The sequence below is a fragment of the Equus quagga genome, chromosome 9 (assembly GCF_021613505.1).
Source record: "Equus quagga isolate Etosha38 chromosome 9, UCLA_HA_Equagga_1.0, whole genome shotgun sequence".
In the NCBI taxonomy this organism is placed as follows: Eukaryota; Metazoa; Chordata; class Mammalia; order Perissodactyla; family Equidae; genus Equus; species Equus quagga.
This window is the reverse complement of record NC_060275.1, coordinates 1,098,958-1,112,040: the sequence shown is the minus strand read 5'-3', so window position 1 is coordinate 1,112,040 and position 13,083 is coordinate 1,098,958. Positions and strand designations below refer to the sequence as shown.

General features: G+C 35.9%; 1 protein-coding gene across 8 annotated transcripts in view; it reads left to right on the top strand.

The window, feature by feature from the left end:
- ATP9B (ATPase phospholipid transporting 9B (putative)) overlaps window positions 1-13,083 on the top strand; it is a 280,330-nt gene that overhangs the window by 61,899 nt on the left and 205,348 nt on the right. For all 8 annotated transcript variants that reach the window (XM_046672314.1, XM_046672313.1, XM_046672312.1 and 5 more), the window contains one exon: window positions 11,870-11,928. In XM_046672314.1, the coding sequence (XP_046528270.1) occupies window positions 11,870-11,928 (59 nt within the window). The remainder of the gene's footprint in view (window positions 1-11,869; window positions 11,929-13,083) is intronic.

The window sequence follows — 13,083 nt, the reverse complement described above, 5'->3', positions numbered from 1 at the left end:
AGAATGATGTGTTAAGAAATAGAGAATATCAATAAAGGTATAGAAATTATTTTTTAAACAGCAAAAAAAAATTCTGGAGCTGGAAAATACAATAAAGGAAAAGAAAAACTTACTAGAGAGTTTCAATAGCAGATTTGAGCAGGCAGAAGAAAGAATCAGTCAACTTGAACCCTAGGTCACTTGAAATTATTCAGTCTGAGAAACAGAAAGAAGAATGAAGAAAAATAAATAGATCCTAAAGAGTTGTGGGATAGCATCAAGTAAACTTATGTACACATAATGGGAATCTTAGAAGGAGAAGAGAAAGAGCAGAGAGAATATTGGAAGGAATAATGGCCATCAACTTCCAAAATTTGATAAAAGACATGAATCTGCACATTCAGGAAATTCAGTGAACTAGCAGTACAGATACAAAGAGATGCACATAATCAAACTGTCGAAATCCAAGGACCAAGAAAGCATTCTGAAAGCAGCAGGAGAGAAGCGACTCATCATATACAAGGGATCTTCAGTAAGATGATGAGAAATCCGTTGATCAGAAACCTTGGAAGTCAGAAGGAAGTGGAGTGACGTTTTTAAAATAGTGAGTGAAAAACCTGTCAACCTAGAATTCTGTGTCCAAAAAACTATCATTCAAAAATGAAAGAGAAGTTAATATATTCCCAGATAAATTTAGAATTGAAAACAGGGACTCAAGCAAATACACATACACTCATGTTCACTGCAGCACTGTGTACAGTTACCAAAAGGTGATAACAACCCACTGTCGATCAGTGGATGAATGGGTAAACAAGTTATGGTGTATTCATACATTGGAATATTACTCAACTGTAAAAATTAGTGAAGTAGTGATGTATGATACAACATGGGTGAATCCTGAAAATATTCTGCTCTGTGGAAGTAGTCAGACACAAAAGGCCATATAGTTTATGATTTCGTGTTTATGAAACACGCAGAATAAGTTGGTAGAGACAGAGCGCAGATTGTGGTTGCCATGGTCTAGGGAAGCAGGGAATGGGGAGCAGCTGCTTCGTGCATGGGAGGTTCCTCTTGTGGTGGTGCGATGTTTTGGAACTTGATAGAATTTGTTGCACAATATTGTGAGTATACCTAATGCCACTGAGTTATTCACTTGAAAAATGCTGATTTTATGTTATGTTGGTTTCACCTAAAAATAGGACAGAATGTTGAGGAAGACACACTGGTGTTATGTTCTTTACACCTCCTTGATATTTGAACTACTTTTAAACAATACTTTTGTATTATTAAATATTTAAAGTGCTTTGAAATACTTTAAAAATAATTTCAGTAGGTTTATTTTAAATACAAATGGAAATTTACATTTTATTAAAAAATTGGTCATGGCTAGTGATTTAAGAAATGGATGTTTTACATGTAGATGATAATGATAGCTGCTACTTTTTGACTTCCTTCTGTGTCAGATAACATTCATAATGTTCATTTGTGTAACTGTCATGCGAGGGAGGTGGCACTATCTCCAAGTTAGAGATGAGGAACCTGAGGCTCATGCTCAGTAATTTGCCCTCAATCACTGTAGTTTTTGGTAGACTTCATATTTGAACCTGCACCCTTCTGACTGCCACTCCAGTGTTCTTTCAGCTGTGGTGAGGCGCTTCCTGGCTGGTTATTCTGATGCAGATGATTGATAAGTGAAACCTAGAATATGAACAGTGCATGTTTATCCTTATTGAGTACAGTTTAAAACTTATTTTCTTGTTGAGAATATTTGCTGCTCATTTTCTTAATTTCTATATTTCGCAGTTATCTAGTCTTTGAATGGCGTTGATGGCTATTTATGTGATTTACCGTGGTTTGTTGTATCATATTTACAGCGTTTGAACTTTTTATATTTGGAGTTCTCAAGTGTATTCTTCTAGAAATACACTGGAAGAATGTTCTCTGTTGTTGTTTTTTTCTTTTGAAAAGGAAAGCCCTTTCCACTTTTCATATGCTAATATCTTGAAGGTGAAGTGTTTGGAAGCAGAGAGTATTTTAACTGGCATATGATGTCTGTCCGCCCTGGAGGACTTTTAGTTACTTCTTTGTTTTATTGCCTCATAGGCTGCTATTCTTGTGTGGCAATTTTTCTTACCCGTTGCTGCTACTTTCCTTCCTTTCTCCTTGTTTATGACTGCTTTGTTTAGTTGTCATTATCTGCTAATGGATGGCATCAGAGGCAGAGTCAAGGAGGAGAAAATAAAATAAATTTTCCTGCTTGTTGGCAGCTTTTGCAAAAATTTGTGATAAAGAGGAATTTGAATTGTGTGTGGCCAGTCTACTTTCAGATTCTTGGAATCAATGCTATTACATTTTTTCCGATTGCCAGGGAGAGGTGTGTAAATTGTATACCTTGGTTGTAATCATTCAGTTGGCTAGTTCACAATTGACTTCCAGAAATGTTTACTAAGTATCCACTGTGTGTTAGTCACCCTGACAACCTCCGGAGATTCAAACCTAAGTCCTGAACTGTGCTTCTAAAGACCTCATGCAGCGTTCCAGCAGATAGGATGGACGCAGAGGCTTTGGTTGGTCTGTTTTCGTTTTAATCAGCTGCCAGATCTCAGCAGGGCTAAGTCATTATCAACCACTGTTAGTGTGTGTTCCACATTTAAGCCTAAAGGTAGCGTGAAACTATATTTAGAATGGAACTTGAATTAATTCTGTTACATTTCCTTCAGACAGTTTATGATGATTGTTTTCCAGTATATCCTAGCTATTTCTTTTAAGAGTTTTCGCATTTGGTTGTTTAACATGTTTTCAAGTATTCAGACATATTAGAGAGAAGCATGTCTCTTGTCTTTGAACCTTATGTAAATTGTTTGTGTATCTGTGAATGTGCGAGAGAACATTTACGTATTTACATGTTTCTTGTGTTCCAGTTTCCTTGCCAAAAACAAACCGTATCTGTATAGAGTACAAAAAGAGACAAGTGTTCTTTATTCGTATGTAGTTTAGTGTCTTTGATTCGTATTATGAACCCTGTATTTTGCACACTTGTTAAAATTGTTATTCTGGGTTTCTTTTACACTTAAAAAAGTTTTTGAAATGTCTCAATAAAATTTTGTCAGTTTTTAGTGAAATTTGCTCCATTTGTGATTAATAATTATTACTTGAAAAACCAAGAGATTTTTAAATCCCTCTTTGGTGCCGTTTACATATTGTCTATGCATTATGTACACTTTCACAGGGAAATCATAAAATGTCATTGTAATTACTGTATTTTCTACTTGGCAGGAAGGATTTCTCTTGCGACAGTCATATCTTCAGATAGTTGTCTTTGTTGACTCGTGTGCTCAAGTGTTCGCTGGATTTTCCCAGCAGGCATTGCTTAGGAGCTGATACACTTGGCCTTAATCAGAGTCGATTGCTGCAATCTGACACTCAGACAGACATGGATGATTTTCCTTGTTTTATTTATGTGGTATTATCTCCTGTTCCTCCACTTTTGTGACTGTGTAGATAAAATAGAATAATGGATATTTGGAAATCATTTATGTATATTTTATTTTATACAGTCAAAATAATTCTTTGGTAAACATGCTCAACTTTTTACATATTCCTCTCATATAGTCCCCTTTCTTGTTAAGTCATCTTTCTTGTCTGTGGTCTGAGTAGCATTTTTAAAGAATTCATTCCAGTATTCATTCAAGAACATTCAACATACATTATTGCATTTTTATAATATAATACGTATCAATCTACTATTAAATGTCAGGCAGAAACACTTTAGATTTATCATCTCGTTTGTTTAGTTCTCTGTATCTGTACCAAGGTGTACATAGATACTGAGGACCGTATAATGTATACTCAGGACTAGAGATATATATATGGAGGAGTAGATTTATATACTCATTACTCACATAACTAGTATTTTTCTTAGGTCACTCTAAGAGGATCTCTGTGAATTCATTTCTTCATGATATTCATACATTTAACATTTTTTATTACAATGTTTGGAAATTAGGGCCTGGAACACATGAAAACAGGTTTAAAAATACTTACTGCCTAGCTCAGAGTATCTTCTTACACATAAAAGAGTTGTGTGTATGTATGTGTGTCTGGTGGTATCCTGTACTTCCCTTTGGTAACTGGTATTAATCTGGTGTTTATATTGGACTCTCAGCTCTGTGCTCATACTGCTGTTTCCCCAAGGCCAAGTAGAGTGATTGGCACAGGGTAGGCACTCAGTAAATGGAATGAGTAAGTAAATGAGGAGTTTGCAGGTCAAATATGAAAAGTTTTAAGGTTGATATACATTTTTAGAGTACTGCCCAGTAAGGTCACCCTGGTTTACACTCCAGGGTGCCCAAACGTACCCTTCTGCTAACATCCTTGTCCTCATTGGATATAACTTTTTTTTCATATTTTATTTTTTTGGTTTTTTAAATTTTGTTTTGTTTATTTATTTATTTGTTGAGGAAGATCAGCCCTGAGCTAATATCTGCTGCCAATCCTCCTCTTTTTGCTGAGGAAGACTGGCCCTGAGTTAACATCCATGCCCATCTTCCTCTACTTTATATGTGGGACACCTACCACAGCATGGCTTGCCAAGCGGTGCCATGTCCATACCCGGGATCCGAACTGGTGAACCACGGGCTGCCAAAGCGGAACGTGCACACTTAACCGCTGCGCCATTGGGCTGGCCCCTGGATATAACATTTTTTTTAACTTGCCAGTTTGATTGGTGAGAAGTACTCTCGTGTTTTGCTTGCTACGTACGTACCTTTTAACATTTCATTGTTTGTTTTTGATCTTTATAAAAGTTCATTTATCTTTTGTTTCTGTATCCATCTTTACCTTATAATTTCTCTAAGAGAAATTTATCACATGTGGCAAATATTTTTATCTTGTTTGGCTAATTTTTTAAATAATTTTTTTAGATATAGATAAATTTATAATTTTTATGTATGCACATCTTCTGCTCTTTTCCTTTGTGGTTTTTACTTTAGTTTTAGAAAGTCCATTCAGTCCCAATATAAGTGAGTATTTTAATTTCATTGCAATATTTCTGCACTTTAATTTTTTGTAGTTGACGTTTTACTCCGTTTGCAACTTTACATTTAAGGTATGTGTTATATGTGGAAGAGATCTCCCTTTTCCATTTTTCCCCTCAAATGGTCGGTTAGTTGCTTTAGAACCGGTTGTTAGTTACTGTGTCTTAACAGGCCTGTGAGCGGGTGCTGGATGTGCTTCAGCCTGTGTTCTGTTTTCTTTCCTGCTCCACGGACTCATCTAAATTTCTATGCTAGCGCCACACCAGCTGTCAACAATGTGCCTTTATAGTACATTCTAGCGTCTTGGGAAACCTCTCCCTCCCTCCCTTTCTCTACCAGTTATTTGTATTTTTCATTTTTTTGTTTTCTTCTCTGAGAAACATGAAACACAAGACACTATAAATATAAGATTATTGGGAAATATTATTTTTGATCATGAATTAGACCAGTAGCGTTGAAACCTTAAGAACAGCCTCACGGCCATATTGTAGTCTCCATCTGTTGATTTCTTCATTCTTTGCAAGGATTGATGTCCACCCTCCATACTTAGGAAGTGTGTCAGAAGTAATCACTGTCACATAGGTCTTTGGAAATTTAGAGGAAGTAAGAGACCAGGGGCAACTTTGAACTGTTTTTGGCTCATATCTCTCTTAATACTAACAACCATGCAGACTCTCATAGGACTTTTGGGTTTTTGTATATTTGTACTCTCCTGAGAAAGGGAGACTACTTTTTTATACATCTTCAGATTTTAGTGATTGAGAGTCTTAGAACTTGTTAATTACAAACCATTCATATTAACAATATTTCATATCTTAACCTTTAGTAGATATGTAAGAAGTCTATGTAACTATAGAAAACAAAGATTAGAAATTTCCTTTATGCAAACAGCAGAGGGCTTAACCAAGACTTTGAAGTGTGTCCTCTCTAGTAATGCCATATAATTTTCATTTGTATCTGTTAGTTGATAAAATATGTAAAGTTTGAGATACTTATTAAATTTTTCAAACCATTGTAATTTTCTACAAAATCTTTATCTGGTGAATGCAGTGAATTACTATTGATACTTATTTCAGTGTTTAGTTCTACGTATTGCCTTAGGCGAAAGATGTGTGCATTGGTGGGCTATAAAGTCTGTATGGATAGCCTCTTCTGCAGCTTCTGGACTCTTTATTGGTAATTACGCAGATGGTATAGACTATTTTCGTAGTGAGATAATTTTAGAGGGGAAGTGGTTGGCTGACATAATTTATCCAGTGAATAATATTCAGTGTTTTATCTTTAAATGTTTCTTATCATGATGTAATATTTCATTATTTCAGTATTCTTTTTAAAGCTATCTAATACTTATTTTACTGATAGAATAAGAAAAAGAATTGACTGTGTTTACTTTGAGCATCTTAATTTTTTTTTTTTGTTATTCCTAAAGAATGTTTTTAAAAACTACTTTGGTTATTGCCAGTGAATGTTTAAGGGTAAAATTGGTTGTTTTCGGCAAGATGCTTTATAACCTTTCCCCCCAGACTGTAGTATTTCCCTTTCTCTTATTTTCTAGGCTGTAATTTATATAGTTCACGTGTTGATGTGTTTACTTCACTCTGCCTTAATCTTACCAGAACATCAGTTACATGAGGGTCAGCCTGTGCCTGTTTTGTTCCCACTTTCATCCCCAGTGCATGTTGGGGAAGACGCCCACATGCCCTGAGTAAATCCTGATGTCCTGCACTTCATCAGCAGAGATCAAGGGAAGGCCTGTGCCCCTGCATGGATCTTCCGTCTTGCAGCCTGAGCACAGTCTCAACCAGTGTGCCCCAGGACTGGCCTCACATGACCGTTGTCCCATGTCACTGAAGTTGCAAATTCTCAGACTTTAAAGTCAGACTTCATCTTCTGCATTTTAGTTACTGTGAGCTTTTGCACATCTTCATCCTCAGCTCTGCCCCTTTGTCACTGGGCCCCTGGCATCTGTGTTCCCTCATCACCTACACTTTTCTGTGAAATGTATCTTCCTGCTTCATTGAAGTGCTGCTCTTCTTGGAGGGTCCTGCTTCCTCTGCAGTTCTCTTAACTGGCTGTTGTTTTTCTCCCTTGGCTTTGGGGCGCTTGACCTGGAGTTAGCGTCCCTTCCTGTGTTTCCAGCTTACCCCTTTATACCTGCCTTCAGCTGTTTCTCAACCTCCAATACATTGATCCCACACCTTTGCACTCTTCCTTGCCCCTTTGATGTTGTAGCTGATGAAGTCCAATTTACCAGTTTTTTCTTTCATGATTGTGCTTTTGGTGTCCTGTCTAAGAACTCTTTGCCTAACTCAAGTTTACAAAGATTTTCTGCTGTTTTCCTGTGTTTCTTCTTCTAGAAGTTTTTTAGTTTTAGGATTCATATTACGTATATCTCTTCTAAGTGAATTTTTGTATTAGTACAAGGTATGGGAGTAAGTGTGGATACTCACTTGTTTACTGGACCATTTTTTGAAAAAATGATCCTTTTCCCACTGTATTGCCTTATACTTTTGTCAAAAATCATTTGTTTTTCATGTGTGAGTTTATTTCTGGACTCTCTCTTCATTGTATTGATCTATTTGTCTAGCTTTATGTTAATACCATGCTCTTTTGATTACTATTGCTTTATAATAATCCTTGAAATCAGGTAATGTTTGCCCTCGACTGTGTTTCCCATTTTCAGAGTTGTTTGGCTAGTCTAGATCCTTTGCATTTCCACGTGACTTTTAGGATCAGCTTGTCACTTTCCATGAAAAGCCTGCTGGGATTTTGTTGGGATTGCGCTGAGTCTGTACATAAATTTGGGGGAAAAGTGACATCTTAATATTAAGTCTTCTGACCGTAAATGAGAGAGATCTCTCCTTTTATGTAGGTGTTTTAAAATTTCTCTCAGCAATAATGTGTTTTTTCAGAGTATAGGTCTCTCTTTTAATATATTGTATAATATGTTAATGTAATTAATAAATTAATTTACTTATTTTCCAACTACCCACTTTGCCTCATCTGTTTTGAATTAGGCTCCTACCTCCTCACCCACTTAAGTGTCAAGAGAGTTGGGGGAGAGTGCCATTGTCACCCACATCATGAAGACAAGCCAAATAACCGTCTGTCGAGGGTAGTTGTCTACCCGGGAAGCAGTACCTATTAATCTGATGTTGACCTTCTAGAGTGCTTCTTGTATGTGATCAAGTCCTTTTCTGTAAAAGTTGCTTAATTATCTTCCATTCTTATCACCTTGCGTGTGTTTTGTTGGGAAATAATAATTAACACATTTTCATCTTTATTTGATTGTGTCTTTGTCTAGTTAGTTGTGGCTTATATGGTTATGTCCTCTTTAATCCATTATGTCATTTGACCCATTTTATCTGGTTAGGTATAGAATGGTTATAAACACCTTCTTTTTAAAACTGCGTTAAGTTTGGATATGTATTTGTGAAGAAAGAACTAAATGTCATAAATGTATATTTCAGTTACGCTTTGAACCTGTCACAGGATCTGAAATTTAGTAGACATTCAGATGTTTGAATATTTATAGCATTTTAAGCACATTGTATAGCGGTGTCTACATAATACTGCTGGTGCTTACATGGGTTGCTAAAGGCTTCATGAGGTTATATTTGCTGTGTAATTGTGGCAGTCTGGAAAGGGAGGGGTTTCAGTCCAAAGGAACAGCAAATGCAGAGAACTTAGAAGAGTCAGCACGGCATCATAGTTGAAGGATCAGGTGCTAGATTCCGATAGCGCAGGGACAAAGGGAAGTGGAGCGGCAGATAAAGCCAGAATGCTCCTTTGAGATCCTTTGTGAAGAATGTCTATGTGATGGTGCGCATTTGAATTATCTTCTAAGTAATTGCCGAATAATGGAGCTTAGTGGCTGGGGATAAACGTAATCCTTTGTTTTTTCCAGCTAATTATTTGGAATTCATATTGAAGTAGGGAAGTGATAATGGAGACCATTTTTTAGTAGTATATTCTTTTTATACAGGCAAAAAATAACGAGTAGTGTTGAGATTGGTGGTCAGGGTATATGTTTAAGGTGCTTTGGAGTAAGAATAAGTAGTTCTTTGAGTTACTTTTTGGTCTTTCTTCAGAAGAGTCCATAAAACTTGGTTAATGAAACAAGGTAGATGAATACTTTCCTTCTAAGAAAAAGAAACACCTAAGCTATTATACTTTTGAAGCATGGTGGCAAGGAACGTTGATTGCTAGAAGAAAGATTTAATGGGAAGGGTTAATTGCAATAGTTTAGAGAGAGAAAGGACTGTTGTTAACTTACTTGGTAGTATTCGGTACTAACTATTTCATCAAAATGGAAAAGGCCAATAATGTATGACTTCCTGAGTCTGTACTTGATGGTAGATTAAATAGGATAGTTTTAAGAAAAACTGTCTGTAGGTTTAAATACTGGCATATACGTTGAAGTATCTGTTACTATATTCAGAGCTTGCTTCTATCAAGTGTAGCTCTGAAATTATTAAATTTTTAAATTCCCGTTTCGTAAACACTTTGTGTTGTTTATGACTGTCAGTTTGTGAGAGCAGTTGTGTGTTTTATATGTGCTGTGACTTGTAAAAATTAGGGATTTTCTGTTGTTAACAGTCTTTCCAACTGTGAAGTTAGTATGTTACTAGGATCAGCTATCAGTTCAGCTCACAAAGGGTGGTCAGAAGTCAGGCTATTCAGATCAGGCAGCTAGCGGCAATGGTCCTGGGCTTCACTTGTGGACAGGTGCATGGGGAGCAGTGACTTTCCTCCATCTTTTCTGTCCAGTGCACTGACTGTTCTTTGGGAAAGAACAGAAAAAAAGTCAGTGAGTTCATGTGACAAAGGCTGTAAAGGAAGTGCAGGTAGTACTTTGAGCACAAGATTAGAATTGTTAGAGAATCAAGAACTATTGAATAATTTGGCCAGTTCTTCAAAATTTAGAAATGTGTACTTTGAGCACATGAGAGGTAGGTTATTATTACTGATTTGACACTATACCGTGTTTAGCATTCTCACGTTTTGTTCGTATTGTAATATTAGTAACGTTTCAGAACTTTCAACACTGCATTTTACCCTCAACTGTTTTCCTTAAACATTTAATTACAAGGAAGTTCCATAGAAATGAACAGTGATCACTATGTAACACCTAAAATTAAAGGCTATTAAATACAAATTGTGTCTGTTATCATGTGACAGAATAATTAATCTCTCAGACATGTGAGATCTTGATTAAGGAGTCAAAAAAGGATATTTTCTATGTTTCAGAATATTTTAAAATTATTTACTACATTTATTATATCTTATGCCTGGAACTGTTTCTCTTTTTCTCCTTTTTAAATGTGTCTTTTACGGAGACTGTAAAAAAGCAGAAGGAAGGAAAGTGGATTTGATAGTAGAAGAGAGAGACTTAAATGTTAGGCAGGAGTTCTGTTGCGCGATACTCGGGGAGGGCGAGGTCAGTGAGCTACGGCTGCTGCCCGATGCCCAGCTGTGTAAAAGTCGTCGCGCTGGAAGTACAGACACAGGAAGCTTGCGGTGACTACGTGAAAAGTAACTGAAGTAGACATTCTTTTGTGAGTGTATTTTCTGGCTGGTAATAGACATATACTTATCCATTATGAAGATATCTTAAGATGTGTTTGACATCTAATTTTAAAGAATATAAATTTAAATAAATTTAAAGAATTATAAAATTGCTATTTTATAATATAAATAAAAAGTAGCTCCAGCCCTTATGCATTTATTGTATAATTGAAGAACACAGAAAAATATAATGTAATGTTTAGAAAGCTTTCTGATATCCTCAAAACAAATCTTTAGGTACTGGTGTGGTATTACTGAAATTCAGCTGCTTTAAGAGGTACTTAGGAAATAAGGTTTTATAATAAGTTGAATGTGGTCTAAAAGTCAATGTAATGACTGGCAGTGTTAGTTTTTGATAATGTAATATGAACTTTTCTCTTGTTCTGTTAGCCTTCAGAATAAACTGGATGTAAAGGAAATGGACTTTTTTGCATGTTAAAACAGTAGTTACAAAAATGTAAAAGTAGACACACAAGCCTGTTGCTAGTCCTAAAAGGGATTGACAGAGGGAAGATCAGTGAGACAGGGAGGGGAAGGAGGGAAGAAGGAGAGACACAGAGCCGGAAGAAGGGCAGGAGGGAGGTGCCAGACACACAGGGAGAGAAAGCTTGCCTAAGTCATAGCTCAGATTATCTGTATGATATTTCATCTACTGTGTATGATATTAACGTTCTGTTATGTAGGTGTTGTTCTATAGATGTTTTCTATACTAGACATTGTGTAGATAATTTAAGAATTTATTCAGTGTGTCGTGTAGCAGAATGGCTTTCTGAAATAAAGCTGCAGACCTTAGCTTTCAGTCCTGACCTGTGTCTGTAAAGCTGCTGGCGGAGGGTGATTTTACGTATAATTTTCTTTCTTTTTTTCTGTCAGTTATGTGCCATTCACAATATTAAAGTAAGAATTTTGCATCTTCGTCTTACTCAGTTTTAGTCATCAAATTATTTTATTTAGTCATATTTCTAATCATCAGTAACTTGACTCAGACCTGAAAGAATGGCAGATATGGGAAGAACTTTACAAATAGTATCCTCTTTCACGTTGCCACACTTTTTTTTACTGGGGGATAGTTAATTGTTCGTACTTGGGATTGACTGAGAGAGGTTAATTTTTAGTGACTGTGTCTATCTGAAATAAAGTTATTTTGCAAGTGTAAGTATACATAAATTTCTAAAGTGTTTTTTTCCTCCCAAAAGTTATTTCTAAAGTACTGTTTATCAATTGAAAGTTTAACTCTGGTGTACTATTGTTTCCTTGAGTTGATTTTACTTCTTCTTTTTTTTAAGGTAAAGTGCAAGTTAAGAGTTCAGACATACAAGTTGGAGACCTCATCATAGTGGAAAAGGTTGATGCATTTTTAATATATTTTAGACATGTACATGCCAGTGTTTAACATTTAGCCTGATTGATTGCAAGTAACTTTTGAATCTTAAGGAATTGTTCGAGACGTTTATTTTAAATCTCAACATCTTTGTGTAAGATTTTATATACGTGAAGAAAAATCTAGATTTTGTGCAGTCTCTTTTGCTAAAGTACATTTCAATGTGTGTAGGTAAAGTCATAGTTTGTCTAAAATAAGTCGTGTTAATTTCTAAATGTTGCATTATTAGAATCACTTCATTTAACCAAAGAATTATATTAGTTAGAACCTGTTTATAGTAGACTATGTTTCAGTTTCTAGAACTTTCTTTTATAGATAGATATATTACTGGATATTATTGGATATTAATTAATTATGGCTTTAAAACTTAAAGAAAGGAAGGTAAATGGAAGTAAAAGAGGATTAGAAAGAGAAAGAAGTCTTGGTGAATGTAGGAAGAAGCCATTAAAAACAGTCCACAGTGGTCAGCGTTGGAAATTGTGGGCCGTGTACATGTGAGTAGAAGTGTGTCTGCGTGTACAGACTTTCCTGAGTCACAGGGACTCAGTGGACGGTCTTTTTTTTTCCTTTTTTTGAGGCTCTAGAACACTTTTTAAGAAATATGAAATGACAAGTTTCAGTAAGGCCTCTTACAGAGTAGTTTGAGCCTTTGGTGCCAGCTGGCGTCCAGGCCCGTTGGGAACATACCCAGCCTGAGCCACCGCGTGGAGATGTTTAGTGTAAGAAAGTCTTCCTTAAGAGTAAAGTGGTCTTCATCTTGTAACATTCATCTGTACACAGAGAATGTTTTTGGGTATTTGTTTGGTTTTACAAAATGAGATAAAATTAAACATACTGATTTGCAACTCATTTACGTAGTATTCAGTTGAATGGATACTATAGGTTACTAACTTCTGATCCATTGTTAGATTTTCAGGTGGTTTGTTTTCTACTATTGTGAAATGCTATGGTGAACATCCTTGTACGTGTATCTTGGCATATTTCTATAGGATAAATACTGACAAGAGAGATGGCTGAGCCATATGTTACTTGTAAAAATTTTGATGCAATTTTTTTCTTTTTTTTTTTTTTTTGAGGAAGATTGGTCCTGAGCTAACATCTGTGCCAGTCTTCCTCTTT